We start from the raw sequence: 27,513 nt of genomic DNA, 5'->3' as shown, positions 1-27,513 counted from the left end.
TCTGTTACAGTAACTAGCAGCACCTCAACTAATACTTATAATGATTCATGGTGCAAAGATTCCTAACTTCACGTTATGTTTTGTCTCCCAAAAGATAACTTTGACAATAAAAGTTCAATACAACGAACATTGCTTGGTTGGAGCTTGCTAGTCACGTCTCTCGGCTCCAGTCTCATAAAGAAAAGTATCTCTCTTCTGAGGCTTCTCCTTCACAAACCCTCCACATCCACAGTCTAGACCACCAATCAAAAAGCTGCAAGAAAGACACAACTTTCATTTCCTGTTCTGAGAGAATAAAATCATTCTAAAAACTGTGCACAGGAACTTTCTGCGGTGGCTCCTGGATTTGTTCCTCATCACAGGCTGCATTGTGTCCCCCTGACCCAAATTCTTATACTGAAGTCCTAACCCCTAATACCTCAGAAGGTGACTGAAGGTGTTTTAGGCATTAGGGCCTTTAGAGAGGTAATGAAGGTAAAGGGAGATCATATGGGTGGGCCCTAATCCAACGTGACTGGTGTCCTCCCAAGAAGAGGAGATTGGGACACAGGCAGGCATCTAACAACTGAACACGAAGGAAAGGTGAACCTAAAGATGGCAGGTATAAGGAGAGAGGACCCAGAAGAAACCAACCCTGCTGACACTCTGATCGTGGATTCCTAGCCTACAGAACTGTGAGAACAAGAAGTCTCTGCTGTTTCAGCCACCCAGTCTATGGTGCTTTGTTGAGGCAGCCTGAGCAAACTAACACGGTCAGGAAGGTGGGGGCCAGGGCACCACGGACAACCTGAAGTGGCCCTGTGGGTCATTCTGTGTGAGCACAAATTACCATCAGGGTTGTCTTCCTTGGCCCCCAACCCCAATATGCACAAGTGTCTGACAACTTGCCCTCTTCCCTCTTTCCTTGTCATTTCAGAATCCCTTTCCCCCTTTCTCTACATATCAGAGATAGAAAAGAAAAAGAATGTGAATGGAGGGCAGTATTGAGAAGATGATGCTGGGAGTCTGTGCTGTTTCTTCTCATCCTAGATGAGGTGGAAATCTCTCCGCAAGGTGAGGACATCGCTTACAGCCACCCAGAGCAGCAAACATGGGCATGAGGCTAGAAGAGGCATGGGGTTTGCTAATGAGGAGTCCACAGGCCACCTGCGTTGAGTCTCAGCAGTGAGCTGCCTATCGGTTCATCTTTCTACTTATTCAGCTGTTGCTATGGCAGATCCCACAGTGATGCCTTTGCTGGGAGCATGCTCAGTATGGCTTAGCTGGGGGTGGTGAGGAGCAGGGACAAGCGCTTATGTCCCTGGTAAAAGAATGAAAATAATGTAATTGGGAGACTCTTGTGAGACCTCCAGCAACCATTCCTCAGATATCGCCCAGTTCTACTGAAATCTGCTCCAGTCCAAGCTGATGTCAACTGGAGAGGATGCCAAAATGTCCCGCTGAGTGACCGAGGGAAGGGGATGGGACTAGGCATTTCCTTGACAAAGACCCTGGTTAGAGCAAACTTTTTTTGTCTCCAGTAGCTATGTGGTTCTTTTGCTAACACTGCCCCAAATTCTCAGCTCCAACACCTCATGGATGTGTACACATGTGCACACACACACACACTTGAGAAAGGGAGGTGTCTGTATGACAGCTCTGCAGACACATCTTTCCAATAGCTAAGCCAGGATGATAATGGAAATCTAAAAGCCTGGGCTCCTTGCCTGTTTCGTTGTATATGCAATAGGCCACAAACAGCCAGACAGAAGAAATGCATCGGGTCAAGGTATGGGGGGGGGGGAGGGGAAGCATGGAGCTTCCATGCTCTCTTCTGGGGCCCTCCCCCACTTCCTTAAGCAATGTAAGCTACTACGCTTGAGATGAGTCCAGCAGGGTGACATGTCCTCCATTGCTCATGAGTCTGGGCATTTATGTCCCTGGATTTGTTCAGGAAACCTCATTTCCTTTCCTGTCTTGCCTGGGGAAAGTAATTTCCTTCAATGTGAAGTTCTTTCCTGGACTAAGAATTCACCTGTTGCAACTGCTTTCCTGGTCCCCCAGACAGAGGCAAGCGGCAAGCCACGAATGGCCCCAGCAAGGAGGCCTGTGGAGAGCATGTATCATCACAGGGCCGATCGATGCGAAGGCCGCTGCAGTGCCCACGTGGGGTCAGGCTGCGTTGACTGTGCACTCTGCACTGTGTGTGTTCTGTGGAGGAAAATCACAGCAGGACAGGCCCGAGTCCTGGAAAACATCCCTGTACCACCCACATGTGCGCAGGGAAAACACTGCAGGGTGGTTCCCCACGCCCCCAGCATTTATTGAGTGCTGTGTCAAGTACTGCATGAAATCCTTTCCACACTTTATTTATCTTTCCAGCAATCCTGTGAGGACATCCTAACTTCACAGACGAGGAAACTTAGGCACAGGGGTTCTGTGACATGCTCAGGGCTGCACAGCTCATGAGTGGAGGAGCGCGGAGGGCACCCAGGGACGCCCGACGGCAGAGCCCTTGGCGTGCACCAGAAACCCAGTGTAAGTCCAGCACACACCCGGGAATCTTAATGGAATCCATAGGGTCAGTTTCCTTCGCTTTTCATGTAATCAAAGTAGCTATCAGATTCAGAATTTTTTCCTCTTTATTATAAATTTAGACGCTTTGCCTGAAATACAATTATTTAAATAAATGGACTTACTGCTTTCCTTGACCCACTCCTGAAAAACACACTCTCCATCCATTACTCAGCCTGAAAACAGTCACACCCAAATACACGCACACACACACTTTCATCACTTTTTAAAGATCTAATGGGCTAGACTCCCCTAATACTCATTCTTAGGAATAGGCAATTTTCTAGACTCCAGAGAACATTTATTTGCCTCTCACAGGCGTTAACACATTCAGCGGTAGTAAATTAGGTCTTGAAGGAGGCCCATTCATTCTTCTGTGCCATTGTGTACACCAGCAGAAATACTTAGTGGTTTGAAATAATGTACTGAAATCCTGAGCGCCTACCCTAAGCGGCTCAGACCCAAAACAGAGACTTTTGCCTGCACAACATTTCCAAACGATTTTGCATTTGGAAATGTTTTTATGATCATGTAGCTTTTCAGCCTGGTGAAGGAGGTCAGCAATTTTCCCCATTTAAAGAAAAACTGGGATGGGGGAGGACAGAGAAGGGCAGACGCAGTCACACAGGGTTATGGGGAGGCCAGATGGCAGAGAGGGAGAATTCTAGCAACACTCTCCGGCGTTCCTGGAGATCCCGGCTTCAGGAGTAGATGCTGTTTGAATTGAATCCAGACCCTGATTAAGGCCTTCACCAGGGAAGAACCCAGGTGGGGACCACCCTCTGCCCCCTGCACCAAGCTTCTGAAGGGGCGGGGTGTTGGGGGTGCTGGCGGGGCAGGGGGAGGCGGAATTGGCTTGTTGGCAGGTTCGGGATGGGGTGTGGGGAGAAAAGATGAGACCCAGAAGCCGAGTTTGGTAGAGGTGGGCTTGGTGGGAGCTCACGCCAACTCACCCATTCAGAATGTCCGCAGAAAAACCGAAAATGTTTTCCCTGGGGTTTGGTTTCCGACAAAAGGGGGTTGGAAGGGGGTCGAGAAGGAGTTCAGAGGGAGTTGGGCCCCTCCCGGGCCGCGCACCCTGCGGGAGGGGAGCGCGCAGCCGCCTCGCCAGCGCCGTGGGGTCGCGGCTCTCCAGCGCGCGCACTCCGCCCCCTCTCCGGGCGGCGGCAGCGGCGGGGGAAGGGGCGGGCGGGGGCAGCCGCGGCTCTCTCCTCCCTCTGCGCTCCCCGGCACTTCTGGAGCTGGGAGGCCGGCGCGGGGGCCGGCCCGCCTTCCTCCTAGGTGCCTGCGGTGTTCCCCCGGCAGGCGCGCGCCGCGATGGCAGCGGCTGAGCGGGGCTGAGCCCGCCGCCCGCCGCAGCCGTGGACTCCTCCGGCCCCAGCCATGGCGAAGCAGTACGATGTGCTGTTCCGGCTGCTGCTGATCGGGGACTCCGGGGTGGGCAAGACCTGTCTGCTGTGCCGCTTCACCGACAACGAGTTCCATTCCTCGCACATCTCCACCATCGGTAAGGGGCGGTGGCCGAGGGGCGCCCCCCACCCCGCCACCACCTGCCCCGTGGCCCCTTCCCCGCCCAGCCCGGGAGGAATTGCTAGCCTCATCCGCTGAAGGTGGGGAGGCGAGAAGCTAGGACGAGCGCATGAATCCTTGGGTGAGGGGCCGCCGGTTGGGGACCTGAGCCTCGGTTCCTGGAGGTGAGGGGTCTCTGCTGCTGTCTGTGACTGGAGATGGGTTCTCCGGGCTCGCGCTGGGGAAGCCTTCCCACCGAAGCCGAGACAACCGGGGCGGGTGTAGGCCTGGGTACCCTGAGCTGGGGCAGCCAGGATCTTAACCACTGAAATGACACCCCCACACCCGCAGGTAGGGTGGAGGGGATTAAAGCTTTTGCGTGAGGAGTTCAGAGTGTGGAGCCAAGTCACTGAGTCACTGGGTACCCCCAATTCATGGGTGACCCAATGTGGAGCCGGGAGTGGAAAGAAGGGAGGAAGGGAGGGAGGGGCCAAAGAGAATGAGTTTCCAGGGCACAGCTGTGAAGGTAAGCCACAAGGTGGGACACCTGGAGAAGGGCGTAAATAAGGTGAGGTGCCCACGTTCTGCTAAACCGACACTTACTAGCCAGTTCTGGGAAAGCAGTTGACTGAAGCACCCGTTTGAAAGAGGCTGAGGAACTTCAGGACCACTTGTCCAGACAGGGGGTCCAAAGGCAGGCAGGACCCACCTTAGAGAATACCTCTCCTTGATCCGGCCACGTGGAGCCTGTGCTTAGAGGGACAGGCCTCGTGGCATCCCAGACAGGACTCTGATGGGATCACTAGTTCTGGCAGGGGATGGAGGCCTTCCCTCTGAGGGGTGCCTCTTCTGGGAGGTCTAAGTTGAGGGAATTCCACCCACATCTAACAGGTCCCCTGACTGGTGTCCAGAGGAGCCTCAGGACTGCCCACGTCCCCCTCTGCCAGCCAGGGCCCTAGCACTCCATTACTCTTGAAGCTTCTGCCCTGCCTCCCAACACACTTCTTGCCAAGAGAGGAGAGAGCAGGTGGCGCCAGGAGGAACAGGGCCTCACAGTTAAGAGGCAGTCTTTGTTGTCAGACAGACCTGCAGACCTCACTTCGGGGCAACATGACCTTGAGGATCACTTAAGCTTCTGACCTTCAGTTTCTCCTCTGTAGAATGGGAATAATAATAGTACCTACCTATCAAGGCGTTGTGAGGAATCAATGAGATAATGTTTTTAAAAGCACTTAGCACAAACTCAAACATGTGGTGAAGCAGAATAATGCTGGTGTCATTACCATTTTCACTGACCTCCTAGGGGCTTATAAGCTGTAAGGTAGACTCCTGGGAGGTCCAGGAGTTGGATGAGAGACACCTCAGAGGGATGGGTGGGACACACAGGCCAGGAGAGGGCTGCAAGCCTCTGGGGAAGGCTCAGAGGGAACAGGAGGCATTAGGGAAGGGCCTGTGTGTGAGCAAGGGAGTGGCTGAGGAGCCAGATGGGATATGAGGACAGGTGTGGGTTCGATGTGGGGGCAAAAGGCAGCAGGTTAACACTCAAGGAAACTTTCCACAATTATTTGGGGGGATGGGCTGGTGCCAGGAGCTGCAGAGCTATCGCAATGGGGGCGGCGGGCAGCCTGGGGGCCCCTGGCTTTTACCTGAAGAGCAGGAGTTTGCACCCTGGTATCCTGACCACATCGCAAGCCCTAGGAGTGACCGGAGTTTTTCTTTGGAGAGCTTTACTCCTCCTCTACCTCTCTTCAGAAGCTCTTGGGCTCCTGCTCAGTGTTGTGGGGGAGTTAGTCTCCCCTAGGAGACGTGTCCCCCTTTCCCACAGACAAGTGAGGGAACCGCCGTTTCTGACGTACTGAGATGGCCCTTCTGAGGCTTGTTCTTTCCTTAGGCCCCTGGCCCCCATATTGCTCATCACCAGCCGTTCTCCTTAATATACCTTCTACCTTGTCTTTCCCCATCCTAGATATTTTTCCAGCCAGACAGGTAAACGTGACGGTTTCCCTCCAGGTCACAGGGACTTCCTCAGGTTCCCTCTGGGACTGACCACTTTGTGGGCAGAGGAGAATCAGTGAACTGGCAGACATGTCTGTACAGCATCCCAGCCCCTCGGTTCCCACAAGGCCCTTGGTATATGGACCTAAAACCCACAGACCATTCTCCTAGTTTTTTCTCAGCTTCTGATGACTGTGTCCCCTGCCCCCCAGGCTGCAGAGGACTGTTTAGGAGTTTGGATTCTGTGGAAGAGAAAAAACCCTGTCTTTCTTCACATCAGCCTTTTAAAATCTGTTTCTTAAATGCATTCTTGTTGAAAGCTTATTCTACCTCATCTTGGGCGTATTTTTCAGCATTAACTAAGACTTGGGGAAAGGGCGGGATGATCAGGAAAAGCTGTTCCCTTTTCTGGATGTAGAAAGTTTTCCATAGAGAAGGAAGGGGCAGCCAGGAGGCAAATCAAGGAGCCAGGGGAATGGGCACTACCAAGTCATAGTCCTTCACTTATCTGGTCGAAACTGTGCGTGTGTCCTATAGGGAGGCTCGGTGCTGAGACCTGGAGATTCCAAGATGAATAATGCACGTCCTCTCTCAAGCTGCTCCTCGTCTAAGGCACGTTCTTTTATTTTGCTGGCACTGATCTAGGCACCTTCCTTGGAGCTTCTTTTGTGCGTGGAGAAAATGGGCCAACTCACCAAGCAGTGCCAAGACAGAGTTCAGATTCTTGGACTATGCTGGTATCACCTAGGCTGGCACTTTTGTGATTTACTACTTATGCCCCTTCATGTAGGAGCCTGTGACATTTGGGAAACGGTCTGCAGGGGAGCAGTGAGGGGACCTCCCAGAGAGGCGCTGACCGCCCCTCTTTTTTGAGTCAGCAGATGGCCTGGTGGCCCTGCAGCTGGCCCTGTGCCACTGGTCCCATGATGTGGGGCAAAGGTGGGCAGCCAGCGCCTTAATGTGTTCTGCTGTTTCCTGACAAGACTGTCTCACCTGTTAAACCAATTGCACACTCATGGCAAAGCACTGTGCCAGGCATTTAGAGATGAATTGCTTTGCACCTTTGCCTGCCCACAGAGGCCTGTCGTCTAGTTGGGGAGGCAAGACAGGCGGAGAGAGCCTTGGCCACAAGATAACGTACCTGTGAACACTTAGTGAAGGCTCGTCCAGGGTGGGGATCCATGGTGATCGCGATTGCTACCGTTCACGAAGGTCTCGGTCGTTGTCAGCATCTAAACCATGAGGTAAGACTGTGCGTGAGGCAGCCAGAGTGCCATTGCTACAACCATGTGCTGGAGGAGGCCGGAGAAGCAGGGGGGCCTGTGGACCAGAAGCCGCAGGGAGGCTCCAGGAGGAGGGGAAGCCGAAGCAGGGCCTCGCCGTGTGGGCTGCATTTCAGCTCCTGTTGGGGGAGGAGCAGATGGTGTCGCAGCAGCAGAGACAACAGAGGTGGGAATTCAGTGGGTGTTCATGGGACTCTGGGCAGTCTGGTTGGAACAGAAGGAGTTTTAAGGGAAGAGGGAGAACATTCCTTTGTTTATCTCTCTGCCTCCCAAACTTGAAGGTGAGACCAAATCTTATTCTTCTGTGTTTTCATAGTCCTAGTGCACGGCCAGGAACAATCTCCATAAATGTTGAATGAATGAATGAATGAATGAGTGAAGGCATTGAGGGTCTAGCTGAGGGGGGTGGAACTTGAGCCTTCACAATAGTGTAGGAAGTTCCTGAGCAACTTCTGATGTGGTGAAAACGGCACTCAGGGTGGCGGCCAGAAGAGGGGACCAGACTTGCCGCAGCAGACCGGTCAGGGGCTATGGTAGTATCCAGGCTCGAAGGAGCCTCTCAGCCCCTCCTACCCCCTCGCAGGGCACCAGCTGCAAACTCCACACCAGCACCTGTTCTCAGTTCCCACTGAGCAACCTGGCAACTGCTGAATGGGCCTCAGGTGATGTGTGTTGCTTGCCTAGGCAGGGAGACCCAGGAGGGGGTGGGAGGGGCTGAGAGGTCCTATCTTATGTAGACATCTGTATGCCCAGACTTTGGGCTTCCATTCTGCAGTGGCAGCCGGGGGACCGCCCATGAGTTGACTTCCCCCTGCCCATCCTCGGTCTTCCCTGAGTACACCTGCCCCTGGTCTCTGTACCTTCTGTTCTGAAGGCCACGTTCAGCTGCGGCCCGCTGTGTTCTGTGATTTCCAGTCCAGCTGGTTGAACCACTGTGGCTTCAGGGCTGCTTTCTTAGGAAGTTCTGTTTGAACTGGAGTCTGGGCGCCTGGGGCAAGGACATGTGGGCGACTGAAGGGGAGGAAGAGGGTGGGGGCTGGCCACAGAGGAGAGATCTGAAGGTCCTGGAATCAGGCCAATGCCTGGGTGCTAGGGTCTGTGGGCCTTGGACCGAGGTGCTGTGTGCCTGTGCTGTGTGGCACCGTGGGAGGTCTGGGCCGGTCCCTGCCCTAGCGCCTGGGTGGCCTGAGACAGGTCTCCTCCCAGCGGTTCCCACGGCCCCCAAGAAAGGAAGGGAAGGTGAGGCGCCATGAGTAGAATGAAAGGAGCACACAAGGAAATGCGAACAGTAAGGAATTTGGGCCCCTTAGGGACCCGTGCTATTAATTCATGAATGCTCTCTCTGAGTTCATGGGGGAAATTAGGAGAATGCATTTCTAGCCATTAGCTACTGCACTATAGGCAGTAAATATATACCAGCACCAAACTTCTCTGAGGGTACTGCGGTGCAACCAGTGAAGGTAACCACACACACCCGAAGGGTGTGCCACACCTTGTATGTAAATCAAGTCCATTCACCAAATTTCAAACCGATGTTTACTAATAGTTTTGTGACAGAATGTGAAGTGGGTAAATTAGATACCATTAACATATTATTACTTAATGTATTTATCATTGGATCTTTTACATGCTTTAGTCTGGTTAATATATTTAAATTTGCTTTCTTTTCCTCTGTCTGAAGGCTCTGTACTGTTTTATGACACTGTTGTAAAGTTCAACTATATCAATAAAAAACAAGTTAAAAAAAAAAAGGGAAAAAAGAGCGCAGACGAGCTGCATGAGATTCCCGTGGCCTTGCTGGCTCTGCCACCCTCAGGCATTTATTTAGCGTCTCTGTGCCTGGGTTTTGCATCTGTAAATTGAAGATAATAGCAGAACCTTTCTTAAGGGTTGTTGTGAAGATTACAGAGGCAAAAAAATGATAGCTGCTCTTATTATATGTTTATTATTATTTTTTTCCCTAGCTTGTAAGAAAGTTGCAGAGATGAATAGATGCACGCATTCGGTCACCAGTCACCGTTTGCTGAACACCGCTCTGTGCCGGGGGCTGCGTGAGGAGCCAGGGACAGAGCAGTGACCGGCACACACGGAATCGGGGCGCCGTCATCTCACTTCCCAGGGGGCACGGGAGTAGCTCTGGCTTTCATTTCCGCACCTGTGCCAGTTTCCCCCTTGCCCTGGCAGCCCCGGGGCTGAGAAGGAAGAGCTGGTGACCAGGTGTGAAGGAATAGGGAGAGAGGTGACCCCAGAGGGGTTGGGGGTGGCTCTGGCTCAAGGCGCTGGTCTCTGCCAGGTGTCACTCTCCCTCAGGCCACTGTTCTGCCCACTCCCTTCCCCAAGGTCGTGATCCCTGATAATGGCTCGGAAACCCTCAGAGGATTTCATTTCTGCTGCTCTGTGCACCTGTGCCACCTTCACAGCTCTGCAGATTCGCCCACGGCTTTGAGCGCCCTGATTCCTGCTCCTTCCTCCTCCCCCCAGCCTCCTCCCACTCCCCAGACAGCTTGGTGATGAGCTTTATAACATGAAAGTCGATATTTGGCCATTACCCTTCTACCCCGATTGCCAGCTCTTCTCAGAGTGCCTTCTTCTGTAATCTAATATTTGTGCCTGTTTCCCTGTGAAACTGCCAATTTTCTGCGGAGGCCTCTGACCTCTCCTTGGCTCTTCTGCCTGGGCAGCGTGCTTTGTCAAGGGGGCCACAGAACTTCCTGGACATGTAAGTCCTCCCGAGGACGAGGAAGCGGCTAATCGTCAGCCCTATTTTATAACTGGGGAAAACAAGGCCCCGAGGTGAGTGATGACTCACACGTTGCGTGCAGGTTGCCCAAACTCGAATCTCCTCCGCTACTCCAGTGTCTCCACACTGGCTTTGTGCATGCCCTGGCTCGTCCTGGAAGGCCCTTCCACCGGGTGCCAGGCAGAACCTCCCGTGAGCCAAAGGAAGAGGACGGGTGCCTCCCCGGCCCCATGTGAGTGAGGGCTCTGGGACGGAGCTGCAGCTGTGCCTCCACTGCCGGCCTTGAACCGTCCCTCTGGGGGCAGTCGGGTGTGATTGAGGAGTCCGGCTGGGGGCCTTTGAGGATGAGCCCTGAGTGTTGCCCTCATATTACTGTTTTGATAACATATTTACTGAGAACTCAGTGACCAGGGCTCTGTGATCTACAGAGGGGCCAGGCTGTTGGCATTCTTCGTTGCTCTTCCTGATTGAAGTTTTCTCTCCACTCTTCTTTTCTCCTGGCATGCACTGATTTCATTTATTCACTCCCTTGCTCACTCATTCATTGTTTTCCTTTCACTTATTCAATCTGTTGAATAATATGTAATGAGTATCTACCTTCTACCAGGTGACGAGAATATGAAGTGAACAGGATGTTATTTTGCCCTCTGGGAGCTTCCAGTGCAGTTGGGGAGTCAGGCTTCCAAGCAGACAACCAGAATTTTGTGCAAAAGCAATGTCAAAATGCTTCGGAATCACAGAGGAGTGACAAACTCCTTCTGGGGAGGCTGGTGAAAGCTTCTCAAGGAAGTGACATTTGAGTGGGGCCTTGGAGACTGAGGAGGCCTCCCCGGGGGAGAAGTGGTGGGGAGGAGGCGCTGTCTTCCGCCCGGCCGGGCCAGCTGGTGGCGGCCAGGTCCTGAGCAGACCAGCTTCAGTTCCACTCACTCCTCGCAAGGCTCTTGGTGAGGGTGAATGCATCTGGAGGCCCTGTCCCCTCCAGAATGTCTGCTCCTGAGGCTCCTGGCCTCAGTACCTTCCTCCCTAAACCTTGCGCTGCCTGTCAGCGTGGCCCTGCCTGGGAAGAGGGAAAGGAGCAAGGGGTCAGCGCCGTTGACCGTCCAGCAGCAGGCTGAGGCAGGCGAGGCCTAGGGCAGGGTCTGCCAGAGCGGAGGGGGACAGGGTGAGCTGGAGTGCACGGCGCACGGCACACGGCACGGAGGCCCCACGGAGGTCCATGCATGCAGTAGTGGACATGGCGAGGGTAAGGGAACCACAGTTTCCTGAGCACCTCCTTAAAAAAAAGATTTTATTTGTTTATTTTTAGAGGAGGTGAAGGGAGGGAGAGAAACATCAATCAATTGCCTCTTACACCTGCCCCCACTGGGGATGAACACGCAACTAGGCACGTGCCCTGACCTGGAAGCGAACCAGCGACCTTTTGCTTTTTGGAATGATGCCCAACCAACTGAGCCACACCAGTCAGGGCCCTGAGCACCTACATTGTGTACCCACTATGTACACAAAAATAGTGTGCTTTATACACATGAGCATGCAGTGTAGAGGTATAAAGTGGGGGGTGCAAAGCCCTCAATCTGGCCTTGCTAGTGTTTGAGAAGTCTCTTGGTGCCTTCTTCAGGCCAGAGCCTGCAAACAAGTTTACATGTGTGCACACATGCATGCACATGTACACGTGTGCGGGTAGGTGCCCACGGGATTGAGGGAAGGGAGGGGCCTTGCTGTGCTTTTTCTCTTTATAACAAAGGAAGGAATAATGTTGCTGCCTCTTGCTTTTCTCTTCTGAGAAACTGTAAGTTCGAGTGAAATGCATTCCTGTCTGAGGGATGTTTGCTGCTTTCCCTGCCTGGGCCCCTGATCCTTCAGATCTTCTCCCTGCTGGTACCTTCCTGTTGTTCAGGTTTTAGCTCAAATGTCACCTGCTTTAAAAGGTCTTTGACCAGCTGATCTGAAGCCGCTTGCACACATCTCTCCACTGCCTTCCCCGTCATTCTGCTTTTGCCTCTTAACACAGCACTCTCTGAAATTACTTATTAGTTATGTATGATCTGCTTCCCCACTAGAATAGAAGCTCTCTGAAGACAAGGATCTTTCTGTGTTGTTCACCGCTGTGTCTGCTAAGCTTAGATCCAGACACACAGTCACATAGTAGGCAGTCAATAACAGTTTGTTTGAATGAATGAATGAATGAATGAATGAAAAATAAATTGAATGAATGGATGCATGCGTTTTCCTAGAGGACTTTTGCTCTTCCCTGAGAGAAGTCACAAACACTATTGGTTTCTTGGGTCTCTTAAGACAATGAGAGACTCACTGTGCTACATGTTTGGGACTTAGAGGAAAGGGCGAGAGTCCTGTAAAGGTGAACTGTTTCCAGTAGCTTGTAGCTCTTCTGCTCAGAGACACACCAGAGAAGCTCAGCTGTAGGAGTGAACAAGAACGTGCTCCCGAGATCCTGTGTGAGTGGGTCATCCGCTGTGTGAAGAGATGAGGGGTTGGTATCTTAGGCTAAGGTCAGTCTTGCCTGTTGCTTGGGGTCACTACTTATGTCAGATGATGCCCATCAGTTCAGCCAGGCTGCGGGAGCGATCTTCCAGGGCCACCTCACAGCTGGGGGCTCTGGAGTGGGGAGCTCCTGGGGCTCAGGGACTGGAGATGTGCATTCCTTCCAGCCTCATGGGAGTCTGGGCATGACTGGGAAGCCCTCCTACATGATAAGAGCCCCTGGATTCCTGGGTTTTTCAAGACCGACCCTTGAAGATTTTATATGAAGGGGGTAGCCTGGTCCCCATATTACCACTGTCCTGTGTCGAGGTCATGTGTGTGCGTCTTGAAAAAAAGAAGAGGGACAGTGTATTCTGAACTCTCCAGTCTTTCTTGTGGATGGGCGTCCTAATCAGACCTTTGGCCCCAGTGCCCCGGAGGTTAAAACATGGTCTTGGCATTGGAAGGTCAGGGTTCTGCCTGCCAAAGACCAGGGTCATCCCTTTGTTTCTGCTTCCCATCACTGCCAGCGCGAGGTGGTGCGAAGGCTGACTAAGCCCTTGCGCAGAGAGCCTGGACGAAGCCGGCCTGAGGGGCCGTCAGTCTGCACCTGGGCAGGAGGAAGAAGTCAGTCGGTGTGTAGTCGGTCCCACAGACAGTGAGGCTGAAGGTCCCTGGGCAGAAGGGAGGAAGAGGATGCAGCAGGCGGCAGGTCCAAGGTAAAGACGCTGTCCCCTAACCCCTCACCTAGTACAAGGGGCATTTGTGTGCCAGGAGCCCTTGTCTTGAATCTTCTCCTGAGCTTTGTCTCTTCGCTCTCCCTCCCTTGCTCCCCTTGGTATTCCTCCCCTCACTTGTCCCTCAGTTAGGGGAAATGGCGTTATGGGTCTCCAAGTGCTGTTGGTCTCTCTGGCTGAGAGGGGGTGGCTTTGAATGGGGATCACTCTGATGCCTTGTCTGGGGTGGCAAAGTCAGGCCGCCACCTCCCCGCAGGGCTCACCTATCCCCAGACTTGTCTTGGGGTTGCTTAGGGTGACCTCTTTGGAGGTGACTTCCTGCCACAGCCCACGTGAATCCCGAATGTCCAGCACATGCTGGTTTCTCGTGGGGGAGAAGCCCCGGGCCTTCCGGGCATGGTAACTGGAGCCGGCGTGGCTCCAGGGATTGGGTGTCTGCCTTGGGTTTCAGATGTATTAGGTTGTTCCTGTCGTGGCATCTCGTTGCTCCTGAAAAGGCTCAGGTCACGCTGCTGGTCCTTCGGGCTGTGGCCGATCATGGCGATAATTTGGCACCCAGAAGAGCCCTGTTTCCACTTGAAGCATGGGCACTTGGCAGAAGGCAGGTTGGCACCTGACATTAACCCACGAGGTGCTGGCCCACCCACAGGCACAGCCTGGCTTTGCTGGAATTTAGGTCGTAGCCGGACTCCCCGGGACCATCTGGGCTCCCTGGTGGGTGGCATTTCCTCTTTTTGTTAAAACGCTCCAGCTTAGTGCGAGCTCTCTGCCTCCTCTCCCCACTGTGAGCCCACCTACCCCTCAGAGCTCTCTCATTCCCCAAGCTGGGCCCCTGGGCCCCCTCGTCTCATCTTCCTCAGGGGAGCCGACATTTAATAAAGCTCTGTATGCCGGGCCCTGTGCGATGCACAGTCCTCACAAAAACTCCCTGGCGTAGGGACTGTCACCCCCATTTGATAGGCAAGGAAACGGAATTAAAGAGAGGCTGCACGGCTTCCCCAAGACCACACAGGTAATCCGTGGTAGAGGCAAGGCTGGAGCCACACTCTGACCTCGCGGCTGTTCTGGATGGCCGCGCCACCCTGTTTGCCGAGCCGCACTTCCTCCCTGCTTTCCGGGGCTTTCTCCGGAGACAGACAGCGAGGGTAAGGAGTGCGCTTTCCCTGGATGTGCCTGTTCCCTTCTTTCCACAGTCTTCATGGCCCTTCCACTGCTGGACCTTGGGTGGCAGTCAGCTCGGCCCTTAACGTAGCATCTCAGGCCTCGTCTACCACCTGCTGGATCAGAGTCTGCATCTTGACCCAATCCCCACGTATCTGCTTGCACCTTAAAGTTTGAGATGTGCTCCCTTGGAGGAGCCAGGATGAGAGCACGCTGCAGGTGGAGGTGGATGAAGAATCTCTCTCATTGCCGGGGTTCTGAAGGTGCAACGGCCAGGGGTGGAACTATTTGGATGAGCACCCAGCAGGGGCTGTGAAAACAGCTGAGGACTGAGGGGACTGATGAGGACAGCTGAGGGGGAGACTTGGGAAGAGAAGAGGACTCTTCCCTCCCCAGAGAAGGTGGGAAACGGAAATTCCGAGGAAGCGAGGTGGGCCTCAGAGAAAAGGCTTCAACAGGCAGCCTTCATCTGGCCCGCCGGACAGGGGCACGGAATTGTCCTGAATGCCTCCAGCTGTGGGGAGGGGGCACACTGGGGCTGAAGCCTTCAGTGGGAGGACAGTAGCTGCGAGGGATGTGAGGGGTGAAGACACTACGAATGAACAGGTTGCTGCACAGCCGCGAGGGCCCAGCCGAGGTGACAAAGCATGTGTCTGCAGGTGACTAAACAAGGCCAGCGTTGTGACTTTGTCCTGCCGTGCTCGGGAATGGGAAGAACCAGCAGCCACGCAGGGGCACAGAGGGGGCCACCGGTGGGCACAGGCCCCAGGGGGCCAGGGTGGACCCAGTGGAAGGGACCAAGTGTGTGGGAGTAGAGTAGCAGGAATAGATTCTACTAGAAGATCCTTGGGCTGTTAATCTTCAAATGTAAAAAAAAAAAAAGATGGGGAGCAGGTAGAAGAGGAAAATCTGGCAGAAGGCATAGACTTTCTCTGTTTCTTCCTTAGTGCCTATGAAGAGACAAAATTGGAGGATTTGACTTCTCAGAGATGTTAAAACAAATTTTATTGGGTGGTCGGGAGGGCCTAGGTTACAAGATGGTGGGGGTGCTATGAGCCCCCCAGAGTTCTTCGGCCTCGATCCCCAGCCACACAGGTAAGAGGTGGAGGAGGAGGGAGAAGGAATCCCAGCCCAGCTCACACCGCCAGGGTCCTTGCTTTCTGTCGTCTGCCCTGCCCCTGGTAGCAGCCTGCCTTCAGTCTTCGAGAGGTCCCCCTGGCGTTGGGGTCTCCTCCCCCAGCTCAGCCCTTCTCAAGGTCCTACAGAGAAATGGCAAACCAAGTGCAGTTAAGGCCTCTGTGCCTAGTTAACATACAAGTCCCCATCATTCCCTCCAGAAACAGTGAGGGGGTGGCGTGGGCCGTGGCCTCCAACAGGCCTCTGCTGTGGGTGTGCCGACCTTAGGGTGGTGATGTCATTCCCTGGGCCTGTGGTTCTTCCCCACTAAGCTCCAAAAGGACCATATGTCGTCTTGCCACTCTCTGCAGCTAGCACTGTGCAGGGCACAAAGTAAGTTCCCATAGAAGTTTGTGAAATAAAGGAAGTAGAACGGTCTATCTCCACCCCTAACCCCTTTGTGACTGCTTTGCACAAACAAGGCACCGTCCTTGACCAGACTTGCTGAGCTAGTGTGAGGACGAGCTAGGTTTATTCCAAAATGAACCAGATTGCTGGTCCTCCTGGGCGGAAGGCACTGTTCCATGAAAAACACAAGAATTTCTTGCATTCCCTTTGATGCCAGGTATTGGGGAGAGGCATATTCTTGACAATGGTTTGCCCGGAGGGGTGGGGGGGATGTGAGCATGCTGCTGCCCCCGCCAAGGCCAGGTGCCCCCTCCTTGTTTCACCCTCCTCTCTTCACCTCTCAGCGCACTTGGAAGAGTGGCTGCCAGGCATTGTCCGCTTGGAAAAGTACAGCTCCATAGATACGAATCAGCGTGGGCAGCGAAAATGATTCACGTCTGACCAATTCGATTTACTTTAGGTTGTCCGTTCTGAACCTTTTTCTCCTTCTAATTAAATGATGATTGGTCTCGACGGTGGGAGAAAGGGCCTAAACTTAATCTGTCTGAATCTGTGGACAGCTGGGGATAGGATGGATAAGGGGAGAAGCGTTATTGTTATCAAAGGACCAATGCCCGGGTGGAATGGCTGCCACGGGGGGATTCTAGCCCCTCTGGGGTCTTCAGGGCTGCACTGCGCAGCCTGGTGACTACAGTCCGGGACTCTGCCCTTCCCACATTCTCCACCCCAAAACTGGTTAACGAGGCCCATTCCTGACTTGTCTCTGGGGAGTGCACGGAGACTTAAGCTTAATTAACCTACTAGAGACAGCTCCTGAATCACCGGGCACGGTGCCTGGGCACAGTCAGAGCGGAGGAGAGGTGCAGTGATAAAACCTCTCGGCTCATCACTCAGGTTCCAGTGCATGTGCTGCTGGGGTGCTGACTTGTCTCGCTGCAGATTTCCCCAAATACGTGTTCTGTCCTCAGCTGGTTTGCCAAATCCCTTATGAGTCCCATGAGTTGTGACAGCTTACCTCCTCAAGCCCGAGAACGCCATTTGTCTTCCTCTCCCTCCCCCAACGACACGCTGGGCCACTGCTTCTTCCTCTGGTCACTGGCAGTCGCTCGAGAGCTCGCACTGGGACTGAGACAATGCTGGAGCACAATACGAGCTGCAGTCGATTGAATAGCCGCCAGGTGCCAGGCACTGTGGGCCACTCGGGCTTCTCAGCAGCGCTCTGAAACGATTGGTAATGTCCCCATTCTGCTGATGAGGAAATACAGGCTCAGAGAAGCGAAGTGCCCGCTTCTTTGACTTATGAGTTAAGTGGCTAGAGTCAGAACTCAAGCTCAGGCCTGAGTTCAAAGCCCAGGCTCCTGGCAAACAGCAGTGCCTCCCACAGTAAACCAGTTAGTCAACCGCAGATCCTCCAGCCTTCTCCCTGGTGCCCCTTTGCTGGGTGCCGAGGGTGTCCTACGCCCTGTGGAGTAGAAACAGCCCTCCTGGTTAGTAATAAGGCAGGGAGAGAGAAACCCAGGCCCAGGAGGGAAGAACACAGTAATTCTTTCTGGAAGTGTAACTAGGGAGACATCACACTTTGAACGGAGCGAGACACGTGTGGGTGAGCGAGGCAGCGATGGAGTGGATTCGATGGAGTGGATTCCCTCATATTCACTGATACTCACTTCCTGTGCCTCCAGGCCCCTTACTGCTGGCGACTTTCAGCTCAGAGGGGAAGGGAAGCCCCATTCAAAGCCCCAGACAATTCCTTGGGGTCAGTTTCTGGTTCAAGAAGGCCCTTGCCTCATGTCATCTTTCTGCCAGTGTGAACCAGAGGAGAGTCCTTCAAGCGTGAGTGCCCTGGGCCGTCTTGGTTAGTTCTTGGGGGTTCTCAGTCCCTGACTCTCCCACTCTCTTCCTTTCCCCAGGGGTCGACTTTAAGATGAAGACCATAGAGGTAGATGGCATCAAAGTGCGGATACAGATTTGGTGAGTTGGGTGGGAGGGGAGGCCCTTGGGCTGTCCCCTGCCTGTCACTGCCATGAGTCAAATCCTGGGCTTCACCTGGGACAACTGGCTACCTGATCGATGGAGAGAAACAGAAGTCTCAGGACCCATGAGCCTTACTCTCCCAGCTTGTTCTCGAGACACTTTGGCAGGGTTGACCACAAGTCACCAAAAAATAGGAATTAGAAGAATTGGCAAATTAACCACTGTGGGTTTGTCTTAGAATAAGGCTTGGTCCTTGGGCTGTGCCGCCTTCTGGTAGGATTGGAAGGAGGAGGGCTATGCACCCCATCATTCCATTTCAGGTGGGAGGCTGGTGCGAGTTCCTTGGGGCAGTACGGTGCAGTTCCCACAAGGAGCCACAGGGGGCTGCTGTGGCTCTCTGGCCTGTGCTCCTGGAGGCACTCACTGCCTTTGCCAACCAGGGGAGCTGTCTCCCAGTCTCAGATTGGTATGGGCATTGCCTTCAGAGTCCCTTTAGGATCTGGAGGTGTAGCCGTCCAACCAGTCTGGCCACACTGGCCACATTCTAGAGAGTTGTCAAGGCCCAGTCATGGTTGTGGCTTCTGGTGCAGACGTATTTGACGAGGCGCCACCAGCCCTGTCAGCACTGGGTGGCCAGGCGTCTCCCCTGCAGAATCAGGTATGTTCAGATCCCCTTAGAAACCAAAGCCCCACCGATTTTTCACCCTACGGCCCCCCAGTTTAACTGCATGAGCACCGGGTGTCCCAGCTCCTGGTCCTCCCCCTCACCTGCTTCTGTGGTCCCTGCCCTTCTGAGAGACTGGCTTTCCACTGCAGGGACACAGCGGGGCAGGAGAGATATCAGACCATCACCAAGCAGTACTATCGACGAGCCCAGGTGAGCCACTGTTTTCAGGGTTCAGAGGTGGGATGCTCCCACCCACGTTCCTGGTGTCTGAGAGGTCTGTGCCACTCTCCCCCAAGACAGGGCCCTAGGGTTGCCTGCTGGGGAGGGGAGCCTCAGGGCAGTCTTTGAGTTGTTTGTCAGCCATTCATTCATTGGTTGTTCCTTGAGCATTCAGTCCACTGGTTCCCCTACCCTCACCCCCAACCTTGGGCCAAAGACCCAGGCCAAAGTATTTGGTGGAAAGTTCTGTGGAGGGCCTAGGAAGCAATAGTGTTGGGGGTCTGAGACAGAACAAGATGTTTCTGGGTGCTGAGGGGTCCTCGTTATGCTAAGCAGAGAGCTTGGAGAGGGGGATGCAGCATTTAAGGTTCCACACCCGCTTCTGGCCCCTTGACTGTGCGCTCTCCCTTTGTGTATCTACCTCCCCCATCTCTCTCTCCTGCTCTCTCTCTCAGGGAATATTTTTAGTCTACGACATCAGCAGCGAGCGCTCTTACCAGCACATCATGAAGTGGGTCAGTGATGTGGATGAGGTAGGAGATGCTGCCTCCCTGTCGGGGCCCAGGGCGGGGCGGGGGGGGGGGGTGCTCTCAGAGGGGAAGGCAGAGGGAGGGCCAGATGGGAAAGGCCGAAGCTCCCGTGAGTAACCGCTACCAGGAAACCTTGCTTCCACGGCCCGGGGGGAGCACCTCTGGGTGAGCATGACACGGAGAGGAAGCCGAGCCGCCCTGCCCTCCGCGCTCTGTGTGCTGCCAGACTTGATTCTTCCCAGAAGTGAGTTAGGTCAGAGCCTGCCCTGTGAACAGAGTCTCTTCTGAAATCTCAGGACTCTGCCGTGAAAGCCGTGGAGCCTTGGGCAAGCCATTTGAACTCTCTGGCGTCCACAGTTCCTTATCTGTAGAATGAGGGATTGGACTCAAGCCCAATGCCCTTTCCAGCTCAGATACTAGTCGTCCAGTCCAAGGAAGCACCGAAATTAGCCAGAGTGTTTCCTTCCCTAAGCTGTCCCCATGACACCACTCTGGGACCTCTAGGGTCAGCCATGGTTCTTGGGGGAGCCTGGCACCTGCACCCAGTCAGCCCACTCTGTCTCTAGGGCTCTTAGATTTGGTGCTATTGAGGAGGCCAGTGTAGGTGGTGTGGTGGGAATATGGCAGGGAAAGGCAGCACTCACTGGTGGTTCCACCTGTCCTTTGTCCCTAGTATGCACCAGAAGGTGTCCAGAAGATCCTCATAGGGAATAAGGCTGACGAAGAGCAGAAACGGCAGGTGGGAAGAGAGCAAGGGCAGCAGGTAAGTGGGAGTAGGCTGGATGAATCCATCCCTGGGGATTTCTGCTACCTTCCAGTCCTGAGACTTGGGACCCAGGATTCTCTCTCCATCATCAGGCACCCTTACACCTCCTGTCGTAGCCTAAGGCACTGGGTGAGAGTTGCATCCTTGAGAGTTGGCTTTCTGTCCTTCAGGACAGTGATTTGGGGTCCGTCCTGATACAAAGACCTCTTGGGAAGCAACTCTCCCGGTTCTAAGTTCCCCAGGGCACATTCACCTCTACTTACAAGCTTATCCCGGTATTCGTGGTGAGGAAGGGCTTCAAGTTGCTGACTCTCTGACAGCGTGCAGGCACAGCGTGCGGGCGTAGCTGCCATCTCACAGTCATCCACCCGCTCCACGCCCACTCCCTGTCCTCCTCACACTTGCAAGAGGTAGGGAGGTCAGGGAGGGAGTGAAGGGCCCAGAGTCAGACGCCTTAGGGGCCGAGAGGGTACAAGGAGGGTGCTGAGGGGTTGTCAAGCATTCAGGGAGACCACCCTCCCAGAGAACGGAAGGAGAGACGGGTACCACCGGAACAAGAGTCACCCATCCACTCCCAGGGCTTCAAGAGATTTTTCCTACCTCTTCAGTCAATAGCATTCCTCTAGCACTGAAGATAAAACTGATGGTTTCTTTTACTATTAAAAAATACTACCTAGTCATTGAAGGACTTGAAAGTAGAAGCAGACCCTACTGCAGTAATAGTGTTTGTTGAGCACTCTATGCGCTAAGCAAGTGCTTTGAGGTGTGTGGCCCCATTTAATCATTTCATAGCTTTGGTTAATAGACACTGTCATCCCCCTAAACAGATGACAAAGCTGGGGCTTAGAGAGAATAAATATCTTGTCCAAGGTCATACAGCCGTTAAGTGGCGGCAATGATATTCAAGTCAGGCCTCTTTGACTCTCAAGCCTAGGCTTTTCTTTAACTTGCCATATTGCCACAACATTTTGGTATCTGTGACTCTGATATATGATGTGTGTGTGTGCATGTGCTCGCTAGCCTGTGTCTTAGAAGGAGCTCTTAGCCTCAGCCAAGAAGTTACCTACTCTGAGAAGTTGTCACAACACAGCCCGGGCTGTGAGGGCAATGGCAGAAGTATGTGCCCAGTACTATGGGCACCTCCCTTCCCTTACTGATTCCCTTTCAGGAATGTTCTTCTCTTGCAGCTGGCCAAGGAGTACGGCATGGACTTCTATGAAACAAGTGCCTGCACCAACCTCAACATTAAAGAGGTGAGGACTCTGAAGCCCAGCTGCCCTCTGTCTCAGGCTCCATCCGGAGTGGGGAAGCCAGAGGGAGAGGTGGCAGCTGGGACCCAAGATGAGATGAGACCTTGCCCCTTGGGCATTACAGGGTTGCAAGAGGGAAAGGAGGAGAGACCGGACTAACCTGTGTCCCCTGGTCTTCCCCCAGTCTTTCACGCGTCTGACGGAGCTGGTGCTGCAGGCCCATAGGAAGGAGCTAGACGGTCTCCGGACACGTGCCAGCAACGAGTTGGCACTGGCAGAGCTTGAGGAGGATGAGAGCAAACCTGAGGGCCCAGTGAACTCTTCCAAATCCTGCTGGTGCTGAGGGTCCCACGTGGAGCGCCCACAAGTCCCCTCTCCCCTCAGGAGGCCTACGGGCAGACAGGGAGTCTGGGCTTTGCCCTGCTTCTCCTCTCATTCGGGTGACCCCGTGGAATATCAGTAGCTGCTGCTCCCCCCCGCCTGGCCCTGAGAGCGACTCCGGAGCGACCAGGCTGTCGTCTGGGAGCAGCCTCTGCCCCAGCCCTGCCCCTGGAGTGGCATCTTCAGTCCCGTTCCCTGGCTGCAGGCCCGCTCGGAGCCCCAGGTGCGCCTGAGCACCTGCAACGCCCAGCTCCCCAGGCAACGAACAGCCCGTCCGGAGTCAAGGCCACTTTAAGGCTCCTTCTCAGTGCATCTCGTCTCCTGTCTGCTTTTTCTCTCCTCTTCCCTCTTCTCTGTGTCCCCTCTTCTCTTTGTCCCCTCAAGCCCTTTTCCCTGTGTGGCCTGCTTTGTGGCTGCTGGCGCAGCATCTTTCTTTCCTTTCCTCCTGACCCCGTCTGAGGGAATGGACTCAGGCTCACGGGGATGTTCCATCTCTGCTCCTGGGAGACCCTCACCCTGCTGTGTGAGTGGGCCAAAGGCGATGGGTGCCTCTTCCCATCCTCTGCTCCCCGCCGCCCGCCCGTTCTTGTGCCATGGGCCTGCCTCCCCTGTGACCTGGGAAAGTGGAACACCAAGGTAGGAAGGAAACACCAAACGCAGTCCTTCACCTGGGGCCGCGCTACCTCTCCCTGCCGCCCCCTTCCACTCCAGCTTTGGCCTTGCTTGCCCACCTGCCCACCTGCTTCTCGGGGAACTGAGCTTGGAGGCAGGTGCTTTAGAGAAGAAAAAAAATGATGAGGGGCGGCAGGGGTAAAAATCACCTCCATTCTCTACCTCCCATGCAGTGTGTACACAGTTTCTCCCACCAGGGTTCTTGAATTTAAAGACGTGAACCAAAGCCTGAGGGCACTGCAGGGGCAAGGAGAGCCCCGAGGGAGTGGCTGACAAGCCAACTCAGAAAGAGGAGCATTGGGAAACGAAGGACTAGTTACTATATATCGAGTTAATAGCAGGGGAGAGTGGGCCAGGGACAGCAGTTCGCAAACCAAAGGAAACATGGGCTCCCTGGGCCCCACCTTCCAGTTCTTGTCTAAGAAGAGCATTTCCCCTCAACTCCCTGGCCGGTGAGAGGTGGGGCTTCACAGAACCCAGCCTTCAGCCCAAGGCTTTCCTGAGACCCAGAGTTCGTGGCAGAAGAGCAGGGACTTGGTGGGAGAAAGGGAAGCAGGCCCTGCTCAGTGCTGTTCTCATCGGCCTGCTAGACAGAGTGCTCATCTTGCCCCTCTAGTTCCTGAGGGGGAGCTCTGAGGGGCTGCCAGCTGCCCCCCTCCCGTGGGCACTGTGGCCACGGGTGCAGGGAACAGGACTCCTCCAGAGCTCTTTGTTCAGGAAGAAGTTCTTTAACCCCGCAGAGCCCAGGAAAGAAACGAGTGAGTTACCCGCCCTAGCAGGGCCCCTCCCCGCCCCCCCCCCCCAGCCTTCCTCAGGAGGACCATTCTCAAGCTATACACTAGCCGTGTTGCATGGCTGGCGCTGGAGCTAAAAAAATCACTGGGCATTGTGCATTCACCAACTACGGACCAAAATTCAGGGCACACCCATGTGAAGGATTAAGAACCCCACTTCCTTACTCCAAAAAAGTGGGGGGATGAAATCATCAAACCTTTCCTCCAGACTCTCATCAAACCAGGAGGTGGTGGCTGAGGACGTGGGAATGGGCGACAGATTGCACAGTGGAAGGAAAAGGAGGCAGGAATAGTTATAAGTCCGATGAGAAAGGTAGAGAGCTGACTCTAGGATGAAGTCAGGAGTGCGGCTAGGGATGCTTCCTTGAGGACTCCTCGGGTGTCAGGACAGAATCAGCATCGCCCTGGGGGTGGGGAGCGGGGCAATGCCAGCCCTCAGCCCAGACTGCAGGAAGGGGAAGTCTACTTGCTTTGGCTTCACCCTGTGCGTAGGGTCGCAGCTCTCCCTGAAGGTCAGGCAGAGCACTGCTGCCTTTCTCCTAACCGCTTCAGCACAGAGGAACTCCATCTTAACTGTGTGCTGGGGGTTCTGGAAGGGAAACCAAGGGGCCGAGAGTCTGTGGCCCGAGTGGCCCCATTCTAGGACCACAGCTGGGGAAGGTGTGGGAGCGGGAAGAGGGTCGGAATGTTAGGGTGCAGTTACACTCAGCGGGTACCAGAGTCGGCCTCTCACCCCTAACGTCTGCAGTCCAGGAGGTGGCCAGGGGTCTGGCATTAGGCCCGGACTGTGGAGCAGGTGCTCCTGCCTGTTTACTCCTCACCACCTCTGCACCTGCTGTCCTGAGACTCAGCCCAGCCCTGGGCCCTCCGCCTGCTCCTGAGCCCCCACCATCTCCCTGTGACGGGTGAACTTTGTGTACTGTGTCTCGGGTCCAGTATATGAATTGTGAGCAGGGTTCATTATTTTAAACACAGATGTTTACAAAATAAAGACTATTCCAAACCACAGGTATGGGTGCCTATATGCGTCCCTGGGAGTGGGTCTCACTCAGACCCTGGCAGTGAAGGGGCGACAATGGCAGTGGGAGTGGCAAACGCCTGCCGTTTTCTACCTTTTCTAGCGCCACCTGCAGGGAAGCCCCGAGCAAAGCCTCCCTTGCTCCATGATGGGCCTGCACTGCAGAAATAAGACTAAGCAAAATCATTGAGATGATGAATATCTGTGTCTCAGGCAGTCTCTAAAGCTAAGAAGGTTCTCACCTGTCAGATGGAACCGGAACAGGCCTTCCTGAAGGCATGAGGGGGTATTCAGTCATCTTTCAGAAGTTCATCTTAGCCCTGTGATTGAGTGCTCTGGGGAGCAAGGCAGAGTAGAGTCTCGCAGGTGTGTGTGTTGGGGGTGAGGGGGCAGTGGTAGCTATTGAATGCTATATCTTGGGATACAGAGTTTATGGGAGAGGCAGAGAATGTTTGAGGGTAAGGATCAATTGAAGAAGGAAGGCGTAAAACAAGGCAGAGGAATAGTCTTAAGATCTTAACCTGCACCTTCCAGCTTACAGAGTACTTGCAATGCTTTGTTTCCTCCATCCCACCAGTTATACCTGTGTGAGATAAGGAGGGTGATTGTCCTGGTTCAACAGATAAGGAAACAGGTGCCTAAGGGCCCCAAGGAACTGTGGCAGAGTCAGGACTAGAGACAACCGAATTGGAGGGGAAAGCTTTGCCACCTCTATGCAGAAAAGTCTCTATAAGCAATTCTCATTTGCCACCAGAGTTGCAAACCACTGCCCTAAGCATTCTGCCTGCTAAGCCCCTGCAGTTTCCAGAATCACTGCTGTCCTTGTGCAAAGCCATGGGAATCAAGCACTTAGTGCATATTACAAGGCTATAAGCTTCTGGAAAGTGGGCTGTTTTGAGGTAAGGTTGGAGAAAGAAGAATTTTAGGAAAGCCTCATCAATTTTATTCAGTTGTGAAAGGTGGTAATCTGATGGCTCAAAGGGCCTTGTGGTGTTCCTGGAGAAAGTGAACGGCAGGTACCTAAGGGAGAGGGAATTTCCATGGCCTTCCTGGAAGGGCCATAGAAGGGCAGCCAGTAAGTGGTGTCTGGAAGTCCAAAGAGTACTGGGAAAACGCTAGGTATGCACGTAAGTCTGGCTAGTTCATGTTAAAGTTTAGCCCACTGTCAAGGCCAAGTCCTTCTGACTCAGTGGCTTCATTGGGACATTTATGGGCTGCTTCTGGGAACTCCACTCAGCCTCAGCAAGGGGCACACTTCATGCTGCATTTCCTGCTATCTCTCCTACTGGCCAAAGGTTCCATTCCCACGTAGGTAACAGAGGCTTGATTTTAGGGAGCTGCCAGCTGAGACACGTGGGTTCCCACATGCTATAAGCAGCCACAGGCCAGGCTACAAAAGAGAAAAGCAGGGCATTTCCTGGCAAGCAAGTCTCTCTCTTCTAAACGGAACAGATTCTCAAGTGCAGCTGCTGCCAGCCTTGCTTATTCTTTGTTCTAGCAGACAGTTCCCCGCGGGCATGTACCTGTGAAAACAGTCTCTCGTAAACATTTGCACTGTTGTTGAAATTCACTCTAAAATCCCAAAGCCAGGTAAAGCCTAATTGCCAGTTTCACTGATGGAGAAATCCAGGCATCTTTAAAAAGTGATTTGTTGAGTTGGCAGGTGCTTGGAGGGATGAGGTGAAGCATTAGGTTTTTCTAGTTTCTGTGGGCTTCCAGGGTGTGCTCACACCACATAATCCTTAGCAGGTCCCCAGCTGGCCTGTAACACTCTGTGTGGCTGCTGTTGAAAACACCATGGGTGGCCTGGCTGGGTCTAGAAGCACAGCAGTTTGACTCCCTGCCTACTTCCTTCTGTGGGGGAATTACCGGCATTAACCCTCTGGAAAGTGTTTGGGACTGGGCCTTGGTCTGAGAAGAGGTGGGTGTGGCTCATCCCCTCTGAGTTTCCCGCCTGCTGTGTGACTCCTGTCCCCCTTGCCCTGCCCACAACGCACTGCATCCTCATGACCCCCTGGGGGTGAGGTGTGGGGTGAAGGGAGAGCAATGATAGGGGATATATAAAAGGAAGTCTTTTTTTTAAGATTTTATTTATTTATTTTTAGAGAGGGAAGGGAGAGAGAAAGAGAGAGAGAGAGAGAAACATCATTGTGCGGTTGCTGGGGGTCATGGCCTGCAACCCAGGCAGGTACCCTGACTGGGAATCGAACCTGCGACACTTTGGTTCGCAGCCTGCGCTCAATCCACTGAGCTATGCCAGCCAGAGCTTAAAAGGAAGTCTTTTTAACTAACTGCCGAAATTATTAATGTTGTGGAAGTTGAGGCATGAGGGAAGACTCCATTCTTATTCTAACTAGCCTGGGAACGTAAACTTTTTTGACCCTCCTAGTCCTGTATGTACATCTGGACCTCCAGGTCACCCTTGAAGACCCACACATACATCCACCTGGCTTCCATTATCCAGACCACCAGGACCTGACCTGACCTCCCAGTCCCCGTCTTCCAGACAACCCGGCATCCACCATCCTCACTGCCTGACACCTGACTGATACCTGTTCTGGACCAATCCTAGGGCTAAAAATGCAGGGCTAAATCTCAAGAGTGTACATTTCACTATAAACATTTGTAACTTTTCTTTCTTCTTTGGGGCACATCTGGCTTTTGCCTAGCTCTGTTCCCTGTCTACAAACTCCAAGAGCCTTGAATAAATCCCTATTATATATTTCTAGCAAGGCCTCCAGACTCCTTTTGAGTTCACGTGATAGGGGTGTAGACGAGGAGATGGCACAGTGCAGGGGCAGGGGCTCACGTGCTCCCGAGCACAAGTGGCATCACTCAGCAAAGGACTTTGCAAGACAAACACCCTTCATTTCTTCAGCCTGGTGCAAGCTGGGGCCTGAAAGCCATTATTTTATAAAATCACATACTATTCCCCTAGGGGGTCCCTTTGATTTTGTGGAAAGCAACAGCCAGAGAGAAAACCATGAACAGTAACATGTATATTTCCATTGTAATCTGAGTCAAGGGGGCATGCGCCCCAATTCTCTTCCTCCTCTTTCAGATCTCGGCAGACTCTGACCTCCCCACCGCACAGTTCAGAGCCTGGCACTCAGCAGGCACTCAGTAAACATCTGCACCCTGGGAAGACGACTTGCTGGGGCAAGTAGGAGTCAATCCTGCGTCCCTCCCTCCCTTTTTTCCTCCCTGACGACCTTTGGGGCTCTGGTTTCCTACAAGTAGTGAATTATTCATGTCTGCT

At 53.6% G+C, this 27,513-nt stretch overlaps 1 protein-coding gene across 5 annotated transcripts; it reads left to right on the top strand.

Annotated features, from left to right (window-relative positions):
• Positions 1-3,782: 3,782 nt before the first annotated feature.
• RAB15 (RAB15, member RAS oncogene family) lies at positions 3,783-27,513 on the top strand. 5 transcript variants are annotated; one of them, XR_006783813.1, is made up of 8 exons: positions 3,783-4,060; positions 17,894-17,954; positions 18,774-18,834; positions 19,299-19,376; positions 20,047-20,136; positions 21,327-21,392; positions 21,574-22,406; positions 27,316-27,513. XR_006783813.1 is itself a non-coding variant. In XM_045823422.1 (7 exons), exons 1-7 carry the CDS (start codon positions 3,937-3,939, stop codon positions 21,730-21,732), a joined length of 639 nt encoding a protein of 212 aa, XP_045679378.1. In that variant the 5' UTR covers positions 3,783-3,936; the 3' UTR covers positions 21,733-24,242. The 5 variants fall into 5 exon arrangements, 4 of the variants coding, with proteins under 4 accessions (XP_045679378.1, XP_045679379.1, XP_045679381.1 ...); XM_045823422.1 differs by lacking the exon at positions 27,316-27,513 and having other exon boundaries at positions 21,574-24,242; XM_045823423.1 differs by lacking the exons at positions 3,783-4,060; positions 27,316-27,513 and adding an exon at positions 4,184-4,247 and having other exon boundaries at positions 21,574-24,242.

The sequence above is a fragment of the Phyllostomus hastatus genome, unplaced genomic scaffold, assembly GCF_019186645.2.
Source record: "Phyllostomus hastatus isolate PE091 unplaced genomic scaffold, TTU_PhHast_1.1 phas_scaffold_501, whole genome shotgun sequence".
In the NCBI taxonomy this organism is placed as follows: Eukaryota; Metazoa; Chordata; class Mammalia; order Chiroptera; family Phyllostomidae; genus Phyllostomus; species Phyllostomus hastatus.
The sequence above is the reverse complement of the archived record's forward strand: the minus strand, read 5'-3'. Positions and strand labels throughout refer to the sequence as shown.

What these genes read in the sequence shown, in the direction of transcription:
- RAB15 (XM_045823422.1), top strand. Translation starts at nt 3,937, where the DNA reads ATGGCGAAGCAGTACGATGTGCTGTTCCGGCTGCTGCTGATCGGGGAC. An exon ending in AAAGTGCGGATACAGATTTG is followed by an intron (nt 17,955 to 18,773) that starts GTGAGTTGGGTG and finishes TTTCCACTGCAG; the next exon opens with GGACACAGCGGGGCAGGAGA. An exon ending in GAAGAGAGCAAGGGCAGCAG is followed by an intron (nt 20,137 to 21,326) that starts GTAAGTGGGAGT and finishes CTTCTCTTGCAG; the next exon opens with CTGGCCAAGGAGTACGGCAT.